This window comes from Cornus florida, unplaced genomic scaffold, assembly GCF_030987335.1.
Source record: "Cornus florida cultivar Cherokee Brave unplaced genomic scaffold, ASM3098733v1 CherokeeBrave_3.0.0_Hap2_Chr08, whole genome shotgun sequence".
In the NCBI taxonomy this organism is placed as follows: domain Eukaryota; kingdom Viridiplantae; phylum Streptophyta; class Magnoliopsida; order Cornales; family Cornaceae; genus Cornus; species Cornus florida.
The window spans coordinates 19,337,379-19,359,446 of NW_026775578.1; the positions used below are offsets into that span (position 1 = coordinate 19,337,379).

Here is a 22,068-nt window from a genome sequence, read left to right on the forward strand (position 1 = left end):
TTTATTTATTTATTTATTTTTTGTTTTAGGTCCGACAGGAGAGCAAACTTTTTTTTGAAATAATTATTAGTGATCAACTAAAGCGGGAAAAAGTAAATTTAGACTGATAATCAGTTGTTGAAAAATAGTTCTCTTCAAATTTGATCACTTAATTATCATTATTATTATTTTTTTTTACACACTAATTTTATATTGAAAAATATATATATATATATGACATGACGTAAGTTTTTCAATCCAATATTGGTACCATATCATTTTCAATGTGTGGGGAATGAATTAAATCTGTCATGTGCTTGCATGAGAGAAGTGAGAACATGTAGGGTCACTTGTTTCAAAAAAAAAATAAATAAATAACTACTGTTTCCCTTCTTCTTTTTTTATAAAAAAAATGACTACTTTTAAGGGATCTTATGTTGTAAAAAATTAATAGAAAAATAGATCATACACATACAAGAATACAGATTTTATGTGATTCACTTAAGACTAAGGCTACGTCCATGAGCTTCAGAGATTTATTTATATTCAGAAAACAGCACACAATATTGAGATATCATAATAAATAAATACCATGTCCTCATGCACTACAATAATAAAACAAGTGCCTAATATACCAATCCGCGAAGTTAAGATTTATAAGGCTCCACCTAACCATCGTCATGCATTTACTCCTTCCATCCCAATATAATTGTCTATATATTTTCTTTTTTTTGGTCGTCCCAAAATAATGGTCCAATTTAAAAAGGATAACATAATAATTTTAAAAGTGGACAATGCATTAATTATTTGTCCCCTTAACAATACGTAGAATAGATCTTGGATGTTTGAATGAACCATATCCATGTTACCAAGTGTAGGTTCAAAATCCTCCTAATACGCAAGTTTGGGGTTTAAATCTCACTCATATCTTGAGACTGGAATAGGTGGGAGACCTCCAATTCGAAAGCCTTTTAATATATATATATATATATAACATATTTATCCATTTTAAAATTTTCAAAAATACATATTCACTGTACAATATGTTTTTAAAAGTTTAATATATTTTTAAAAGTACACATAATCTTTTTACGTTAACTTCTCAAATATAACAAAATTTTAAGAACCATAGAGTTACTTTTTCAGTCATAATATGAACAACTCATATAATTTTATTACCTTTAGAAAATTCTACCAAACGAAGCTGGCAAGTGTGAGTAGGTAACGCACGTGCACTATCCACCAGCTTCCCTCTCAACCCTTTATATATTATCCAAATGAATGCTTCCAACCACAACATAACATCCTGGTGTCTCACACACACTTGCATTATTGCACGCACCACCTTAATGGCCCTCGACACAGTCCTCCTCCGCGAGCTCGCCGCAGCGGCTCTCCTCTTCCTCCTCACCCACTTCTTCATCCGTTCCCTCCTCTCAAAGCCCTCCCGCCAGCTCCCACCCGGCCCAAGAGGGTTGCCGCTCATTGGTGCCCTTCCCAGCCTAGGCAACATGCCCCATGTTGCACTAGCCAAAATGGCCAAAAAATATGGACCTGTCATGTACCTCAAAATGGGCACTTGTAGTATGGCCGTGGCGTCCACTCCGGACGCTGCTCGTGCCTTCTTGAAAACCCTAGACCTAAATTTCTCAAACCGTCCACCCAACGCCGGCGCCACCCACCTCGCCTACAACCGTGAGGACATGGTGTTCGCGGATTATGGACCGCGGTGGAAGTTACTTAGAAAACTAAGTAACCTTCACATGCTCGGTGGCAAGGCTCTGGATGATTGGTCTAATGTCCGAGTCACGGAACTAGGGCACATGATTCGGACTATGCACGACATGAGCAGCCGTGGCGAACCGGTGGTGGTGGCGGAGATGCTGTGCTATTCCATGGCCAACATGATAGGACAAGTGATACTGAGCCGGCGAGTGTTCGAAACGAAGGGCTCTAAGTCGAATGAATTCAAGGACATGGTGGTGGAGCTGATGACGACGGCGGGGTATTTCAATATCGGTGATTTTATACCTTCGATAGCGTGGATGGACCTGCAAGGAATCGAGCGTGGGATGAAGAGATTGCATAAGAAGTTTGATGACTTGTTGTCAAGAATGATTGAAGAGCACAATGCTTCTGCTTATGAGCGGAAGGGGAAGCCAGATTTTCTTGACGTTGTAATGGCTCATCAACAAAGTTCTGGTGATGACAAGCTTACTATGCCCAACATCAAAGCACTACTATTGGTAAGTCCTACAACATTTTTTCCTCTTTTTATAGATAGCAACATTAATATCGAGAATACAATACGGATCGATAAAGGACAACACTTGTCTACTTATTGGTAAGTAGGACATTCTACGAGAGATGATATAGTCCAATTACAAAAGCACAGATAGTTTAAAATTGCAAAATAAAATTAGAAAAAGTGATAAGGAAAGGTGATTGAATTTAATTTCAAAAAAAATGTTATTATCTTTATTTATCACTTTCCTGATTTTATAACTATGGTCTATTGCATTTGTGATTGGATCCTACTCACTGATGAGTAGGCACGTCTTGTCATTTCATAAATGCTAATACGTTACATTAAAATATAACAATACAACTAATTAATGTGGCATTAGCTGAGGCACAGTTTTGTTACAGGGTATTGGAAGGAAACTAAAAGAAAGGTAATGGAGGAAATAATATGTTGTGTTTGGTATTAATCTTTAAAGAAAAATAAAGGAAATGGAGGAATTCAGAATGAAACAAATTATATATGATTGTGTTAGTTTTTTTTTTTTCCAAAAATGAGAGATAAGGGAAGGAAAGATTAATTTTTCTAATTAAACTTTGTTAATACTAAATTTATCCTTATTTTTATAAAAAAACAAAATTTATAAAAAATAGTATGATAATAAATTCATGAAAATACTTTCATTTCCTTTCTTTTCACATTACACATTACCAAAAATTTATAACCTTACTTACCAGACTAGACCACTTGGATTTCGTAAACTGAAAGGAAGCTTCATAAATTGGAATCTCACCAAATGAATTTGATTTCACAAGTAAAGTAAATTTATTTAATTAGTTAATGGGTTTTAATTCAAAAAATCCAATTATAGAAATTTAAGTGTATAAAAATAATATGATTTCCACTATATAGTTATTTAAAAGTATGGTTGTCAAGTACCAAATCAATTACTTGAAAAAAAAAAAAAAAAAAAATAGATAGATAGATAGCGGAATTAAATGAAATTGTTTTATTCTTCTTTTGGGCCTACAGTTGGGTGAATAAAATTTTCAGATTTTTTTTTTTTTTTTTTTTTTTTCGGATTTATTATCAATATCATTTTCAAAGTTGGAAACTACTTATGGTCACATCAGCTTCTATTTGAAACCTTCGACTGAGTACGACTTTGGTGTATATGCCAACTAAAATAGCAAATTTTCCCCGACACCTGTGACGACCCTCTGCCGGGTTATTCGTAAACTTTTCTCCATCAAATTAGTCAAGCCGCCCAATTAATAATATTTCAATTCAATTAAAAAAAAAAAAAATTAAGTATAAAGAAATGTTATCATGCTTTGCTGTTGACCTCATATCATCACAAATAATTAGTAATTTACATATAACAATGAGCTCTAACTTAGATGATAGAAGGGGAGGCCGAGTGTTAAGAGTTCTGGTAGAAAAAAAATATATAGGGTATGTTTGGGAATCGAAAACAAGAGGAATCGTTTTTGTTGGCAGTGTGTTCAACAATAATAGGAAGCAAAGTTAAGAAATTTAAATTTTGTTAGCAATATTTTTGAGAGGAACCTGTTGGTCATTAACTTTATTGGCCTTGTTAGAATTTGTTCACCGCCGGCACAGACACATCTTCAAGCATAATTGAATGGGCACTGGCCGAGATGTTGAAGAACCCCACCATCCTGAAGCGTGCTCACGACGAGATGGACCGGGTCATCGGCCGTGACCGCCGTCTCGCGGAGTCCGACCTACCCAAACTCCCCTACTTACAAGCCATATGCAAAGAAACATTCCGAAAACACCCCTCCACGCCCTTGAACCTTCCCCGAATCGCAACACAAGCATGCGAAGTGAACGGTTACTACATCCCCAAGAACACCAGGCTCAGCGTCAACATTTGGGCCATCGGGCGAGACCCCGACGTCTGGGAGAAGCCCCTGGAGTTCATCCCGGAAAGGTTTCTGGATGGAAAATTGTCGAAAATCGATCCGCGCGGGAACGACTTCGAGTTGATTCCGTTCGGAGCTGGGAGGAGGATTTGTGCTGGGACTAGGATGGGAATTGTGCTAGTGGAGTACATTTTAGGGACGTTGGTGCACTCTTTTGATTGGAAATTGGCTAATGGAAGTGGTGAGCTGAACATGGACGAGGCTTTTGGACTTGCTTTGCAAAAGGCTGTGTCACTTTCGGCTATGGTCACACCAAGGCTCGGTCCCACTGCCTACACAAGTGTTTAATTATTAAGAATCATTTATGTATGATGTAAGGGTCTGTGACTCTCTCTGCTAAATAATGATGTTTTTTCTTCTTTGGTTTCAATTGTTTTGTTTCAATTCTGACTCCTCCCGGTACTTACCTACCAAGATTGCCAAGTTGACGGGTGCGGGACGGTCTCCTACTTCAGAAATTACTTAAGCTTCAATTCTTATAACGACGGTCATGTCTTAACTTTTGTTTAGGTTTTTTTAAAATCGTCTTATTTGTTCTTATTTTGTGGTTCTTTTAATGTTACTATGTTTGTTTGCCCTGTTAATAGTTATTCATGTAATAGTCTTTTAGCTTTTCTTCTCACGTCAAAAAAAAATATATATATACATATATATATATTATTTTGGTGCTGTCTTCTTTCCCGTAGATTTCACTCATATATATAATCTATATAGATAGTGATATATTATCAATTATTATGGGTGATTTAGACTAAACAATAATTTGGGTTGTTGTATTATGATTCGGAAATCTCTAAATAATCTAAGTCGACGTAAATTTATTACTACAATATTGCATGGACAAGACAACCATATGTTTTTCAATTAAGAGCACCTCAATATAAATATTCCCCGTCTCTGTAAAAAATATTGTTTTTGGAGAATATAATTTTTAAAAAGTATTATTTTTTATGTTCAAAAGTTTGTCTTGACCCACAGCACTTAATGTAATAATCTTTCAACTTTTAATTGTGGGGCCTACAAGAGTTTTTTTTTTAAGTTTTAATTACTTTTATAATTTTAAAACAAGGGGTAAATTAAAAATATTTAAAGTATAGTGCATTGAATTTTGAAGTATGAGGCTTATTTTGAAATAATAAAATAAATAAATAAGACATTTATTTTGGAAAGGGAGCTTGGCCCACTAGAGACTTCTATTTTCAATTGAAAAAGAATTTGGAGTCCAACTGTCCAAGTAAACAGTGGAGACTTGCTTTATTATTTATGATGTTATTAATATATCTCATGTATGAATTTTACTTACATAAAATTTATTAAATTTATCCATTTGTCCTAAACGATTTTTTTTGCTATTTTAAAATGCGCCAGCCTCTTTGCTTTGCCATGATTTAACCGGGATTCGTCCGGACTTTTGGTCCCCTTCTCCTTTGCCTTGTTTCCACTTTGTACCTCCCATGTATGCCCCTTCTAGTTCGTACAATTTTGTCTTCTAATTTTAGCTTTCCTAATTAGATTGTAAAAGGGATTTAATAGAACTCGTTTGGAATTGTTTTTCAACCATTTAAAAGTGTTTTTATTTAAAATATTGAATTTAGACGTTTTAAAACTATGCAAACAGTGCTTCAAGTACAATTCAATCGAGTTGAGATGTCGGTCAACCCAAGCTATCGTGAGGAGTGACGGATTTGTGAAGGGCTCACTTGCTCTCCTCATATGAATTCTTAGATCCGTGAAAGAATACTAAAAACCTTTATTTTCAACCAAGCCTACCTTGACTTCTTCCACATATTTTCTAAAATTGGGTTAACTCGGAAGTGTCAATTAGTCTTGGATTAGGTACGTTTGGGCGATCAAAATTTTCACAAAGATATTATTACTTAATAATAATATATCATATATTTCATGGGATTAGGTTCTAATTGAGGTTTGGTTAACAATCTTTCAATCCAAAAAAATAAATAAACAAACAAACAAACAAACAAACAAACTGACTAGATAATTAAGTTTTATCTAACTCCAACAGGTTGACCTAATTGGAGAAGATTTGTGACCTAATGCCTCGGAAAGCATAAGGTCTTAAATTTAATTTTTTTTTTTAAGTGCAAACAATTTCTTAAAAGTCTTACTCAATCTATGTTGGGGAGCCTTGCAAAATATTCTTACAACAATATTTCACCCATTTCGAACACACTTCTTGAAAAGTCACCTCAAATTTATGTTCAATCACAAATTCCTCAAATTTAATCAACCTTTCAAATCCAGAAGCCTTAACTTTCATGTAACACATGACATGAACACGATACGACACAAATACGTAGGCATGTCAAATTTTAAAAAGTAGGACACATGTATGGTATGGACACGGCTACATAATAATATAAATTTTTATTATTGTATAAACCCAATGGGTTAGTACTTTCGGTGAATTTTGGAATGTCAGACTTCGACTCTTTACATTTATTAATCTAATTTTTAACTCTTGTTACAAAAATAATAATAAATAAAATAAAATAAAAAGTATTATAAAATTTTAATTCATTTATAATTTTTATACTAAAAGTTGCACTGAAATGAATTACAAAATGAAATTACGTTATTATTGTAATCATTTTTATTCATATATATTATTACTTTGCTACTTTGAATTGTCATGATAATATTTATATTATTTTTAAAATTATTAAATTAAACTTATATTAAAAAATTTTAAAAATATTAATAAAATAATAAATAAAATTTTTATTTATGAACACGTAAATGAAATATCCAACACACGTCTAAAATGTGTTAGTATTCTATATGAAATACAACTCCTTCGTATAATTATCGTGAAAGAAATAAATCTACTTTGCATACGCTGCCACCATTCCTTAAAAGTACTTTTGGCGGAAAACGAGGCGTGGGGGACAGGAAGAGCTTAATTCACCACCTCTAGACGTCCTTCTAGTGGAGTGGAGTGGATATCACCTCGTGAAATGTACCTACTTATTTATATGTATTTGAAATAAGGAGTTGGTATCACGTGAATTAAAAAAAGGTTTGGTGGAGACCATCAAAAACTTATACTTACCCAAAAGTCGAATGCAATTATTAGAATTTAGTGTTTAGTTATTGTTTTAAATTTTGAATTGACTAGTTAAATTAGTAATGTTTTGCTTTTTTGGACGGACTCCAAAGTAGTGGCCAAAGTTGATTGAACTCTATAAACCACTTATGATGGCTCTATCAATCAAGGATCTTCAGATCCAAAAATTAGTACACAGTTTCAAAACTATCAGTCCCGATCAATTATCAATTGATACATAAATGAAATAAAGTTACACACTTTTAATATGTATCAATCACTATAAATATATATATATATATATTTATATATATATATATACATATTAAGAAAAGATACATATATTATACTTGGCGAATGTTTTTTAACTTATCGAATTTTTCTTTTCATATATTTTTTAATTATTTATATATTAATTAATAAATATTTTTTTATATTTTGTGTTAGAGTTTTATAGAAACTCTTTTAATAATAGTATAAATAATTTAAATTTTATTAGGTAATTTTTAAAGTTTTTTTTTTTTTTTTTTAATAATAGCATAGTTTTCTTAGAAATAAATAGATAAAATAAGTAATTTGAATTTTATTAGGTAATTTATAGAGTTTTAGAGAAACTCTTTTATAAAAACTTTTTTTATATTAATTAGTAAATATTTTTTTATACTTTGTGTTAGAATTTTATAGAAAATAGATTTATTAGGTAATTTGTAATTTGAATTGTATTTGGTAATTTGAAAATGGTGAATAATTTTATTAGGTAATTTTTAGAATTTTATAGAAACTATTTTCATAAACTCTTTTTATATCAATTAATAAATATTTTATATTAATTAATTAATATTTTATAATTTTATAGAAACTCTTTTTATAAAAACTATTTTATATTAATTAATAAATATTTTTTTTTTATATATTTTGTGTTAGAGCTTTATAGAAACTTTTTTAATAATAGTATAGATTTTTTTTATACTAATTAATAAATATTTTATAGTTTTATAGAAACTCTTATAAAAATTATGTTTGTAATTTGAATTTTATTAGGTAATTTGAAAATGGTGATATTCTTTTTATATTTTGTGTTAGAGTTTTATAGAAACTCTTTTAATAATAGTATAGATTTATTAGGTAATTTTTAATTTGAATTTTATTAGGTAATTAGAAAGTGCTGATTAATTTTATTAGCTAATTTTTAGAGTTTTATAAAAACACTTTTTCATAAAAACTCTTTTTATATTAATTAACAAATATTTTTTAAATAAATTTTTATATTAATTAATAATTATTTTATAGTTTTATAAAAACTCTTTTAAAAAAACTATTTTTGTAATTTAAATTTTATTAGGTAATTTGATTTTATATTTTGTGTTAGAGTTTTATAGAAATTAGATTTATTAGGTAATTTGTAATTTAAATTTTATTAGGTAATTTGAAAATGGTGATTGATATTATTGATGCCAAAAATCTACACGCTCCGGAGTCGGTGGCGATTCCTACAAAACAAGAGAAGTGATGACCGGTGTGGTGCCAGCTCCGGAGTCGGTGGCGATTCCTACAAAACAAGAGAAGTGATGACCGGTGTGGTGCCAGCCGGGTGCACTCCGACGATCAAGTTAGTACTTGACGATCTAATATCCGATAAGGATTACATATAAAATTTATGGTGTCCCTTTTTAGGTTGGCTAATCATTTCTTTTATAGAAACATTAATGGTAGTAGTTGTTGAAGCGAGATTCTCCCTGATCCAAGATGATATTCTTCCCTTCTTATAGGAATGGTAACTCTGGTTACCATATGTAACCAAATATTTTTTATGATTTAATAGAGATTTTGGGTAAGATAAATCATTTACCCTTATCTTATTTCTCTTTTGACTTTGAGTTGCCTATTATTTTTATCCCTATCAGTTGCCCCCATTCTCGTGCTTGCTTGTCAAGCATCAAAGTATTTTTTGGAGTGACGTCTTTTTGGCATAAATCAATCTCTTTTTAGGTTAACCCTTGACGTCTTTTTTGCATAAATCAATCTCTTTTTAGGTTAACCCTTGTTGGGCAGCCTTTTTTTGGTTGATCTCTTAAGATTTGCTCGAACTTCATGAGCTGGGGGAGTAGGCTTTCTTAAGCTGAATGAGTTTACCTTTAAAAAAAGGGAAGTATATTTACGAGTTTTACTCAGCTCGCCCCTTAAAAAGGAAAATATATTTTACGAGTTTCACTCAACTCGCCCTTTAAAAAGGGAAGTATATTTTACAAGTTGATTTCGACCCCTTTTAATACAGAGGACAACAATTACGAGCTTCATTCAGCTCGGGCCCTTATAGTATGGGGCACTTTTATATCAATCCCTTATAATACCGAGATGGTAATTACGAGCTTCATTCAACTCGCCCTTTAGAAAAGAAAATATATTTTACGAGCTTCACTCAGCTCGCCCTTTAAGAAGGGAAGTATATTTTACAAGTTGATTTCGACCCCTTTTAATACAGAGGATAACAATTACGAGCTTCATTCAGCTCGGGCCCTTATAGTACAGGGCACTTTTATATTAATCCCTTATAATACGGGGATGACAATTACGAGCTTCATTCAACTAGCCCTTTAAAAAGGGAGTAGGTTCTTCAAGCTTCATGAACTTATCCTTTTAATATGGGAGGTTCATTCTCGTGAGTTTCGTCATCTCATCTTTTTAAAAAGAGAGACTAATTTTCCAAAGCTTCGTGAGCTCGTATCTTTAATAAGAGAGGTTAATTTTCTGCCCCCATTCCCAAGCTTGCCTCTCACGCGCAAGGAACACTAATGTTCTCTTTCTATTTGCAAAGTTAGCAAAACAAAAATAAAAGAACTGATGTACAGTTTGAACGGATAATATATATACATATTTATATATATCATAATTGGTACAATTAAAGCAAAAACTTATCATTGAGCATCAATGGAGCTAACGATTGTTCTCTAGAATAAGAATTTTTTTTTTTTTTTTTTTTTTACACTCTGTGAACAGTACCCGCGGGCACTATTCATGTGAATAGTACTCACAAAATAAATTTTTTTTTTTTTTTTTTCAAACCCTATGAACAGTACCCACAAAGCGTAGTATTCTATCGAAGAGTCCCCAGGTGAACTACATCATTATATAGGTGAACAATATTTTGCAGTCAATTGGAAACACATAAAAAATTGTTTCTCTTTAAATCATGTGAGGAAGTGTAGACATATATTTTGATATACGCGTAATGCATGAAACTTATCCGATTAACAGCGATGATGAAACAACTGCTAGCGGTCGAATGAGGCTTTCCAGCAATTTTACCGGATTGAGCAACTGTACCCTTGCTTTTGGCCACGCAATCCATGAACTATTCTCTTTCTTTTAGAGAAAGCCAGATTATAAAGAGACTGAATTGCTTTTAAGTTTTGTCGTAGATTTTCCTTGTACGAACCATGATTTGTTGAGACTAATATACGTTCCCACAGACGGCGCCAACTGTTGATGCCAAAAATCTACACGCTCCGGAATCGGTGGCGATTCCTGCAAAACAAGAGAAGTGATGACCGGCGTGGTGCCCGGCGGTCAAGTTAGTACTTGACGATCTAATATCCGATAAGGATTACATATAAAATTTATGGTGTCCCTTTTTAGGTTGGCTGATCATTTCTTTTATAGAAACATTAATGGTAGTAGTTGTTGAAACGAGATTCTCCCAGATCCAAAATGATATTCTTCCCTTCTTACAGAAATGGTAACTCTGGTTACATATGGTAACCAGATATTTTTTATGATTTCATAGAGATTTTGGGTAAGATAAATCGTTTACCCTTATCTTATTTCTCTTTTAACTTTGAGTTGCCTATTATTTTTATCCTTATCAGATATTATTTGGTAATTTTTAGAGTTTTATAGAAACTCTTTTTATAAAAACTCTTTTATATCAATTAATGAATATTTTATATTAATTAATTAATATTTTATAGTTTTATAGAAACTTTTTTTATATTAATTAATAAATATTTTTTTTTATTTTGTGTTAGAGTTTTATAGAAACTCTTTTAAAAATAGTATAGATTTTTTTATACTAATTACTAAATATTTTATAGTTTTATAGAAACTCTTTTTATAAAAACTATTTTTGTAATTTGAATTTTATTAGATAATTTGTAATTTGAATTTGATTAGGTAATTTGAAAGTGGTGATACTTTTTATTAATATATATATTTTGTGTTAGAGTTTTGTAGAAACTCTTTTAATAATTGTACAGATTTATCAGGTAATTTGTAATTTGAATTTTATTAGGTAATTTGAAAGTGGTGATTAATTTTATTAGGTAATTTTTAGAGTTTTATAGAAACTCTTTTTATAAAAACTCTTTTTATATTAATTAATAAATATTTTTTATAATTGATAGAGTTTTATAGAAGCTATTGTTATATTTTTTAATAAATATTTTATATTAATTAATAAATATTTTTTTAAGAAATATTTTATAGTTTTATAGAAACTCTTTTTATAAAAATTATTTTTGTAATTTGAATTTTATTAGATAATTTGTAATTTAAGTTTTATTAGGTAATTTGAAAGTGGTGATTGATTTCATTAGGTAAATTTTAGAGTTTTTTAGAAACTCTTTTTATAAAACTCTTTTTATATTAATTAATAAATATTTTTTATATTTTGTGTTATAGTTTTATAGAAACTCTTTTAATAATAGTATAGATTTATTATGTAATTTGTAATTTGAATTTTATTAGGTAATTTGAAAGTGGTGGTTTATTTTATTTGGTAATTTTTAGCGTTTTATAAAAACTATTTTTATATTAATTCATAAATAACTCTTTCTATATAAACTATTTTTATATTAATTAATAAATATTATAAAACTCTTAAAATCTAATTTTATATTAATTAATAAAATTATGTTCAAATGGTCTTACGAGCTATTGAACCATCTACTTAAACTTATTTGCTTCACCTGGACTGAGCATTATACAAATGGATACCTCGCTGAAATTACACTTCGCTGAAAGTGCACTTGTATGGTCTGAAGGAAGAAGCGATTGGCAACCACTATCCTCAATTTTTGGCTTGAAGACTGAAGTCTCTCAACAGGGTACTAATTAATATGACTTCAGCTGCTGATACATATGTTTCTATGAGCTTGAACTCATGCATTAAGAGGAGAACGGAGAGGGATCATTCATGGGATCTAAGAAATCAAAACCTTCCAAATTCTCCTTCCTTGACAAGTGTTTTTCCAATAATTCAAATTACAACCATACACAATTCATGATGAAGTGGGACTGCACCTAAAAGAATAGTAGAATGGCAATATTTAGTTCAAACAATTTCTACTAACAAGAGAATTAGAATTTCACGGGTTGTTTTGACCAGACAAGCTTGATTGAACTTAAACATATCCAAAAACCCATGCCAGAATAATTTTCATCAAGAATAATATAGAGTTCTTCTGAGAAATTCCTTCTTCAGAGCTTTTGAACCCATCAAAAATGATTTGATATTTTGATTCTATGAATTCTCAATTTTTGCCTCCTTTCCTCCTTCCTCCATGTCTCTATTTATAGGCTTGATGACATGTGCTCTCTTGAAGAGTTTTATTAATAATAAAATAGGTAATTTGTGGTAGAATTTTATATAAATTATTTTATTTTCTTCAAATATATCATTGTCTTATTAGATTTCTTTTTGTATATTAATAATACCCATATAATTAGATTTCATTATATTAAAAACTCATAATAAATAGGTAGTTTGTGTTAGAGTTTTATAGAAACTCTTTAAATATATGTCTAATGTGATAGAGTTTTATTGAAAATAAAATAGGTAATTTGTGGTAGAGTTTTCTAAGAATTATTTTATTTTTTTTAAATATATATTAATAATACTCGAATAATTAGATTTCATTTTATTAAAAAACTCATAATAAATAGAAAAATATGTAATTTGTGTTAGAAATTATAGAAACTCTTTAAATATATCTTTGTGTAACATGATAGAGTTTTATTGAAAATAAAATAGGTAATTTGTTGTTGAATTTTATATAAATTATTCTATTTTCTTCAAATATATCCTTCTCTAATTAGATTTCCTTTTATTATATCAATTAATAAATAATTTTTTATATTAATAATACTCGTATAATTAGATTTCCTTTTATTAAAAATTCATAATAAATAGATACATAAGTAATTTGTATTAGAGTTTTATAGAAACTCTTTAAATATATCTTTGTCTAATGTAATAGAGTTTTATTGAAAATAAAAATAGGTAATTTGTGGTTTACTTATTCTTGTCTAATTAGATTTTATTTTATTTTATAAAACTCTTTTAATAATAATATAGATTTATTAGGTAATTTGTAATTTGAATTTTATTAGGTAATTTGAATTTTATTAAGTAATTTTTAGAGTTTTATAACAATTAATAAATATTTTTTTATATTAATAAATAAATATTAAAATACTGAATATTGAAATACTGAAACGCTTTGTATATTTAATAATAGTATAGATATATATGTTATCCTCAATGATGATGAGTAAAAGTGGGAAAGACATAAAAAACCAAAAAAAGGTTTTGGATATGTTGCTAGCATTACATGATAAGTGTGGTAGTGTATTAAAGTGATAAGTTGGTTCAAATGTTCTTCTTTCTACTCTTCATAGAAAAAGAATATTCTTTCTTTTTAAATGGTTGAAGGAGATTATAGTAGGAAACACCTCAAAACGCACTTCATTTTACTTTTTCTTCATTTTGTGTGGTCGATGGAAGTTCTCAACATATATATATATACACTTTCAATTTTAAACCATTGGTTTTGTACAGAATAAGGAGTTCCAATTACTTGTTTTTTTTTCCAACTCTGCAAAACAGGTCCTCGATCATCAGTCAAATTCTAAGCTTGTTTAAAAAACAAAAGAATCAACTCATTAAGTGACCACAATTTGGTCATTTTGCGCACTATGTATTAAACCTATACTTATAATTTTGGAAGGTTTTGTTTAGTTGAGGTCCAGTTTATATTTTGGCTTTATTTGTCACAAATATTCCTCAACTCTTCATACAACAAAAAAATGTGAGTTGGACAATTTTATGAGATGCCATGCCAAGGAAGCAAACTCTATTTTGGAAATGGGATTGGTATACCCCTTTGTGTTTTGAGGGTATGCCCTCTTTATTTTTCGTATATTTTTCTTTTCTTTTTCTTTTTTTCTTAATAAAAGCTTATTTTAAGAAAGGGTATAGTGCAAAAAGAAAAAACCCTGTTGTATGAAAAATGTGTAAAAAAATACACCTACAATTTAGCATGTGTATATAAAATCTCTAATATTTAAAAATATGTGTAAATTGTCCCCTGATATATATTTACCGTCTTTGACCAAATTTTCTTTTTTTATAAAACTCCAAAATACGCTTAATATATACTATAAAAAACTGAAATCAATATTTTTTTATTTTGTCTTGGTCTAAGGTGGGGCGGAGATGGAAGGTAGGCAATACTACTGTACTTTGAAAAAATTTTGAACCTTTTAAACACAATGGTGAAGTTCATGGGTGAGTTTGACCATTAGTGTGAAAAGTCAAACTCAGGTTGACCGTTCGCCCCGTCGAAGGGCCTGGTCAAAGTGAATGATGGAGAGGGATACCTCGATAAGAAGTGTACCATATGGTTTTCGGATTATCTAGACTCAATGGTGAAGTCCATTTGTCGTTCTAACGATTGGATGACAGGGTTGTAGTATAAAATTTCAATTTAGCCCTTTTTAAGGAATTGGTGACCGGGTGCCGTAAAGTGTGTGATGTGATCAATCAAAATATTTCTCTAGATTTCGTGATGTTCTTGGTGTGACGGTGAAGTCAGATATCCGATCGGACGCTCTGCTTCTCAATTTTCTATTTTCTACCACAATTTGAAAAATGTAGAAAAGATTTTGAACCCCAAAGAGGTACTTTTACATTCTGTATATTTGCCCTAAAAAAAAAAAGACTCTATTCTCAGCCAATCACAGGCTTAATATTTTTTGAACCCATGATGGCATGATCTTACCTATATGTATCCTAATTTTATTTACTATTATTATTATTTTTTTAACTTTCTGCTGAGACTACAATTGATTCGTCCCTGGGTAACCACCTATAAGAAACAAAAAGACAATGAAATTAATACAGCAGGGAAAAAAGACATGATCAAAAAGACAATGAAATTTAAACAGCAGGCAAACATTATTATAGCAGGGAAAAAGGACATTATCAATTAAAAAGAAAAAAAAAAAAAATACATTTTCAGGATCTTCCAGTCAAGTTTCTCATTGATTATCTCACAACAACCAAAGCAGTAAAAACTTATCTTTGAATAATATGTACATTTATACATTATTAACACATTTACAAATTTCTGTACATCTACTGCTCACTGGAAATTGAGGGTTGCCATTTTCCTTGAAAGCAGAATCTGAATTGTCCACTGTAATGACATGGTGGTGGCTATCAGTGTCCGTATGTGATTTTGCAGTTCTCAGTTGATCTGACATTGGATTTTCCGGCGACACAGTCATATCTATGGTCTTGAAATGTGCAAGGGAAGCAAGCTCATGAATGGACTCAGCAATTTTCTCCACACAGATTACAACATCAATCAGCAGCGACGCCACTGTGGCCACCGGTATGACCTTTAGGAGGTCAGTGTCTTCCCACAAGCCTGATTTCAGCAATAATTCAAGATTTTGGGCAGAGTTTCTTGAGTTAGTAACATGAGGATCGGCAGAGGATGGATGAGTCATTGTTTTTACTGCCAATGCTAGCTCTTTTAGTGCTTTGCCAGACTCCAAGCTCAATTTTGTGCATGTATCCTGAATTTTTTCACGGATTTCTGGGGGTGCCACTGCCTGCATCAATTGCCAATAATATTATATAACAAGGTGCTTGATGAGAATTCTTATGTATTTATATGAAATTCTATATTCTGCTCATAGGAAATGTTTATTTTTGCAGATGCTAATTAAAATGAGCATACATAACATATTATATATGCAGACAGAATTCGAGTAATGGGTAATGTATAATACTTGAGACTCAGGGACGTTAAGGTAGCCACTAAGAAGTTCAATTCGATAGGCACATTGGCGTGTGAGGGTTCCAATTATCAGGTACTGTTTCCATGGATGGTGATACATGAACCGACCGTGACCAGGTTCCCACCTAGCAAAATTGGCCTGCCAATTGACAAACTATAGGTTATAGCCATTTTCTTTCATTATCATTCAGATATAGAAAGATGGAGATAGAATTTTTAACTCACCAATGTTTCTTCAGAGCATTTCGAGTTGAGAACGTTTCTATAAGCTTGCAGAAACGACTTGTCGTCCTTCAATTCTTCATCCTCTGATGTTCTCAAGTATTCATCTCCAAATCCTGCGCATTTTCTTTTCCAAGTAAGTTTTTTGAGTTTGGATCATGATTCTTAGGCCATTAGGTTTGAATAGCGTCTCAGCTAGACTGTTCCGCTAGACTATTAGGTCTGAATAACAACGTCTCTTGAGTTTTCATTAATTGAGGTAGCACAAATTGACAGTTGAAATGTGTTTACACAGTAGTTGACAGTCCAAGTTTGTGTGTGTTGATGATTTTATTATTGAATATAAAACATGTACCTTCTAGGAAATTTCCAAGCCTTTCGATGTTGAGAGCTACTAGGTTGTGAAGATCTTCACCAGCCCAAACGGGACAGACTAGAATGGATACAATCACACAGGCAGAGGCACCCATGAAAACTGTGGATAGCCTCTTGTAGGCCAAATCCAGTATTTCATCATTTCGGAGACCAGACACAGAAACCATACAGAATGTTAATATAAATACCAATAATCCGTAATCGTATTTGGCCTTCACTTCAGGAATGAATCGAACAAACGTTGCCGCTGTAGCTGCAAAAGACCCAACAAATCATGAATAAATGGAACAATTTTAACCATTAATGAAATTATTTGGAAATTTGGAGTGACTAGAGTGGCGATTGTACTATTAAGATGACATAATGTGAACTCTAAATAAGTCAATTGCATGAACTTGCATGGTTCAAGTTGTCAAGTGGCTTGTGTGTGTGTGTGTGTGTGTCTATCTACCTTGTAAGAAAACGAATAACCCGAGTAGTATGGGGTGGGCAATATTTCCTGATAGACTAGCCAAGTGATGAGCTCCAACACCAAGAGCACCAGCTAGCAGTGTTGCCACTCCCCTATTGAAGCCTTTTCCAAGTGTTGCACCTGAAAAATATGCCAAAAACATTCATATAATGTATTGTTATACTCAATAAATAAAATAAAATAAAAAATCACAACATAAGTAAAGCACGATTAAAATAAAAAAACCAGAAGGTTTTACATCCATAGAATGCATGTGATGGAACCCAAAGTAGATCCCATCACAATGCATCACATGGGTACAAAGTGTACAAGCATGTCTTAATACCATTTTCTTTTAAAAATAGAAAAGGGTTCTCACAAAATATATATTTATATATATATATATATATATATATATATATATATATATATTAGATTGTCTTTATGAATTTAGTGGAGCTAAAATAGTGTATATGAACTTACCAACAGAGAATTCAAAAACCACCACTACAGTGAGCACAGCCCACATTGCAGAGACACCAAAATTTTGGTAAAGAGGGTGAAAGTAGTAGATTAAAGAAACGAAGGTGAGAGCTAGTCCAACTTTGAGAGAATGAATAATTCTTCTGGGATCATCTTGTCCCACCTCCTTTGTATTCCTAGCAACCTCAACCATCTTTTCTTTTAACTTCTTTGGCACACCCTTCACCCACCACCAACCGTCACCCGCTTTCCGATCATCACCACGCCTTCCGGACTCCATCTCCATGGCTAAATGCTGAGGAAATTAATCAAAATTTTCATCAACTGTAATAAAATAATGTGTGTGATGTGTGTATGTATTAAAGATGCCTCGTGGAAAACTCATATATTTATAAGTAGGGACTCGGACAAAAATATATAAAAAAATAAAAATAAAAATAAAAATAAAAAACATACACACACGCACACAAACTTTTATGGACACGTCTTATCATCTTTTTGTACAATGCAAGTACAAAGTAAGGAAGTTCACTGAAAGAAATTAAGGGTGGGAATGGAAAGTTGGCCGAGTGGATTCTAACTTTGGATGATATATATCTGTAACCCATAAACAGCAGCATGGCTACAGCTTCTTTAAGTATATATATATATATAGATATAGTTGTATATGTGTATCATCATATGTGAATGACTTGACTTTTACAGCAGTAGTTCCCCTGTCGATTGGAATTAGCCAATTACATATGGTAGGTCTTGTGTACTGATGATGACACCTAGCCATGCAAAAGTAAAAACATGAACTGTGTCCCATTGATCAACAACTTTAGAAGTACTGTTTTGCACGCCTTAGATGACCGCGTGGACTCTCTTTTTTGTCACTATCTTTATATAGGAACAATTTAAGAAATTTCTCTCCTGAGATCTTCAAAGAAATTTCTCTTCTCAGTAAACATCTTTTAGGAACAACGGAACCAAGTTAAGAAATTTCTTAGTAATACTGACTTGGAATAATGATAATTAAGTAAGGGGGCTATTTTATGTGAGTGGAGATAATGTCATTAAATCTGATGATAGCATCGTGACGTCATCCCTTATTCATATAATTTTAGTCGAATGTGTCTGAATCTCAAGCCCTATTGATTTATCTACCTTTAAAGATCTCTGTATACTCATAACTTTCTCCCCGCTAAACTTTTTTCTCTCTAAAAATGAAAAAGTTAGAGCAGGTCCAATGGACCAAAACTCGACGAAGAAGGGCCTGGTTTGAAGATTGGACCGCTCCAATGGGTAGCCAAAAATTGGGCCCCACCCATTAGATAGCGGAATGGGTCGTGGTATTCCGTGACCCTGTTGGCGATTCGCCTCCATTTTCTTTTAATTTTTTTATTATGGCCCAAATCTGACAGTTACCCAGAACACTGTTCTAAGGGCATGTTTGGCTAGAAAAAAATAATAATAATAATAATAAATTAAAAAAAAAAAAATCAGTTTTTTGGCTGATTTTGGTCTTCTTTTTTTCTTCTTTTTTTTCCCTCAAAATAATTGAACAAAAGAGGCCAAACAATGCCTTAAAGGCTTTTTTGGGCAAAAAAAGTTTTAAAAAAATAGAAAAAGTGTTTTTTTTTTTAAAAAAAAAAATTAGTTTTTAAATATTCCTATTTACATATAGCCGTTTTATGCATTGTTTGGCTAACCCAAATAGTGCCTTAACGGCTATATTGGCACAAAAACCTATTTTTTAATTTTTTTTAAAATAATTATATACATATTTATTCATTTATTAAAAAAAAAAACATTTCATTGTTTATTTCAAATGATATTAGAAACTTTTCATTGTTTATTTCAAATATGATTTTTTTTATTAAAAAAAATATGTCTTTGTTTTCACTAAAAATTAATAAATCAAATGATATTAAATGGTTGTTTATATAACATGAAAAATATAGCCGTTATAAATATAGCCGTTAAAAATATAGTCTAGGAAAAAAGTTAAAAAATAAATTTTATTTTAAATTTTAAAAATATTAAAACATTAATATTTTTGAATTGCGAAAATGCACCATTGGAGTACATCCGATAGCTAAAATTTAGAAATTCTAAAACGTTAACGTGGTTATGAAAAATGCTAACGTGACTATGAGAAAATGTTGATGTGATAAATTCGGAGAGTCCATTGGAGATGTCCTTTCAAGCTTAGTAAGATCTTCAAAGATAAATAAGTTACCTTTCCCAAAAACAAAAAAAAAAAAAACAAATAGGTAGATAAGTCAATAATATTGTGAAATTTAGAAAGGGAGATAGAGGAGGTGCTGGTGGCGATCTTGCGGGCAAAAATGTATAAGGGATTTTGTTAGTGGGGGGCATGATTACAATCGAGTTAGACAAATTAGGTTTTGTTAGTGGGGCATTAGTAGGATTTTGACAAAACTTTAGGGTTGTAAAACCTCTTGTTTAAAGCTGATTGGGTTGATATCTGAGGCACATTCCTCTGTATGGATGTTATCTATTTTCAATTTCCCTGCCATTTATAGCCTTTGGCTTGGTTGGTAGTGTTGTGCAATTTGCTCCTTTATCTTTGCTTGGTTATGAAGAGAGCTGACAGCTTCCTTTTGTTTAGCTGTTGTTAAAACTTATGATTATTTTTTTTCTGGGATCAATTACACTTACTTTCTTATATTTTGAATAATTACAATTATTTTTCTTTTAGTTATGTGTGGAACAAACCGACTTTACCGGTAATTTCACACAATCAAAGATGATGAAATGATAAATATGTCTTTCAAATTGTCGTGAATGCACTTTTGTTCAATACTTGTTGTGCAAAAAGATAATTGTACCCCTATAATTAAAGGAAATTATATTTACGAAAATGGTGTGAGTTAGGGGTATAATTATCTTTTTGCTCAACAAGTTTTGAATAATAGTGTCTTCATACTAATTTGATGGGCATATTTATCATATTAAGTTAAAAAACTTGTTACATCAGCATTGATCATCCGTGATCACGAAACTGAAAGCAGGGATTGACTTCTTGTTACATGCAACTAAAAGGGAGGTAATTGTAATTATTCAAAATACTAATAAGGTAAGTGTCATAAACCCTAACTAGAGGGAAAACAAGTGTAATTCATCCTCTCTCTTTTTATATATACAAAAAATTCACTCACACACCCAATTGCCCCTAAAGGTTTAGGGGATTTAAACTCTCCACCAAAGAACCCGCATTTCCCCTATAGAGATTTAAACTTCCACATTTTACTTTGAAATGTGAGAAAATACCAATACCACCCATTTATACCCCAATTCGGACGCTCTCCGAGCTGGGATCAAAGACTGGATCTGGCTCTGATTCTAACTCTAATACCAATTGTAATAGGTGGGCGCTTGCCCATTTACCCAAAAGTTTAAGCTATTGGGTAGTGCTACATGCTCACCCATTTATACCCAATCACTTTCCCATCCAAATTCGATACGGGACAAATGAGCCTTATTAGACTAAGCCTTTTTGCCATGTATGCCTACTCTTCTTCCTTTCTGTTACACTCCGGTGACTTTCAAATGCCTAAAATTATATATCTTCCTTCAACAATTCAATTTCAGATTTCAATCAACTTCAACTTCTACTTCAACTTCAACTTCTTGGGAAACTTTCTTCAACTTGACACTCTCTTCATCCCCTTTAACTATCACTTCATCGCCATTTGATGCTTAAAGTTATCAAACATACATGTGAGGAGAACAATAACTTATAAAAGCTATATGTTTTCATCTTTTAATATTTTCATTTTATATCCTAAATGTTTTAAAATTTATGAAAATACCTTCACTAAAATTACAATTCGTCCCCACTAGATTCTTTTTTTTAGCATTTTATACTTTAAATTTTTTATAATTTATGAAGATGCCCCCACTAAAATTATAATTTGCCCCACTGATTTTTTTTTTTTTCATTTCATACTTTAAATTTTTGAAAGAAACACTATTAAAATTATCCCCCCCTCAAAAATCTCGATCCGGCTGTGTGTGTGTGTGTGTATGCCTTTTTACCAAAACTTTAGCAACGTCAATCGATGTGACTTGAACGGTAATATGGATAAACAAAGGAATCAAAAACTTGAAAAACACTGATGGAAACAATCAATCCAGAGCAAAAAGTACAGTCTTTTCCTTCTGTGTACATTTCCTTCCTAGCTTCCCTCGCATCCGAACCTTGTCATCTC

At 31.4% G+C, this 22,068-nt stretch overlaps 2 protein-coding genes across 2 annotated transcripts; one reads left to right on the forward strand and one right to left on the reverse strand.

The window, feature by feature from the left end:
* Nucleotides 1–1,263: 1,263 nt before the first annotated feature.
* LOC132270634 (flavonoid 3',5'-hydroxylase 2-like) lies at nucleotides 1,264–4,540 on the forward strand. The gene is made up of 2 exons (XM_059771811.1): nucleotides 1,264–2,225; nucleotides 3,823–4,540. The coding sequence occupies exons 1-2, from the start codon at nucleotides 1,329–1,331 to the stop codon at nucleotides 4,456–4,458; spliced, it is 1,533 nt and encodes a 510-aa protein (XP_059627794.1). The 5' UTR covers nucleotides 1,264–1,328; the 3' UTR covers nucleotides 4,459–4,540.
* Nucleotides 4,541–15,349: 10,809 nt separating this feature from the next.
* LOC132269823 (aluminum-activated malate transporter 2-like) lies at nucleotides 15,350–18,134 on the reverse strand. Its single transcript, XM_059771059.1, has 7 exons — nucleotides 17,849–18,134; nucleotides 17,366–17,506; nucleotides 16,895–17,167; nucleotides 16,543–16,655; nucleotides 16,310–16,456; nucleotides 15,646–16,129; nucleotides 15,350–15,378 (listed from the first exon to the last, which is right to left on the reverse strand). The coding sequence occupies exons 1-7, from the start codon at nucleotides 18,132–18,134 to the stop codon at nucleotides 15,350–15,352; spliced, it is 1,473 nt and encodes a 490-aa protein (XP_059627042.1).
* Nucleotides 18,135–22,068: the final 3,934 nt, after the last annotated feature.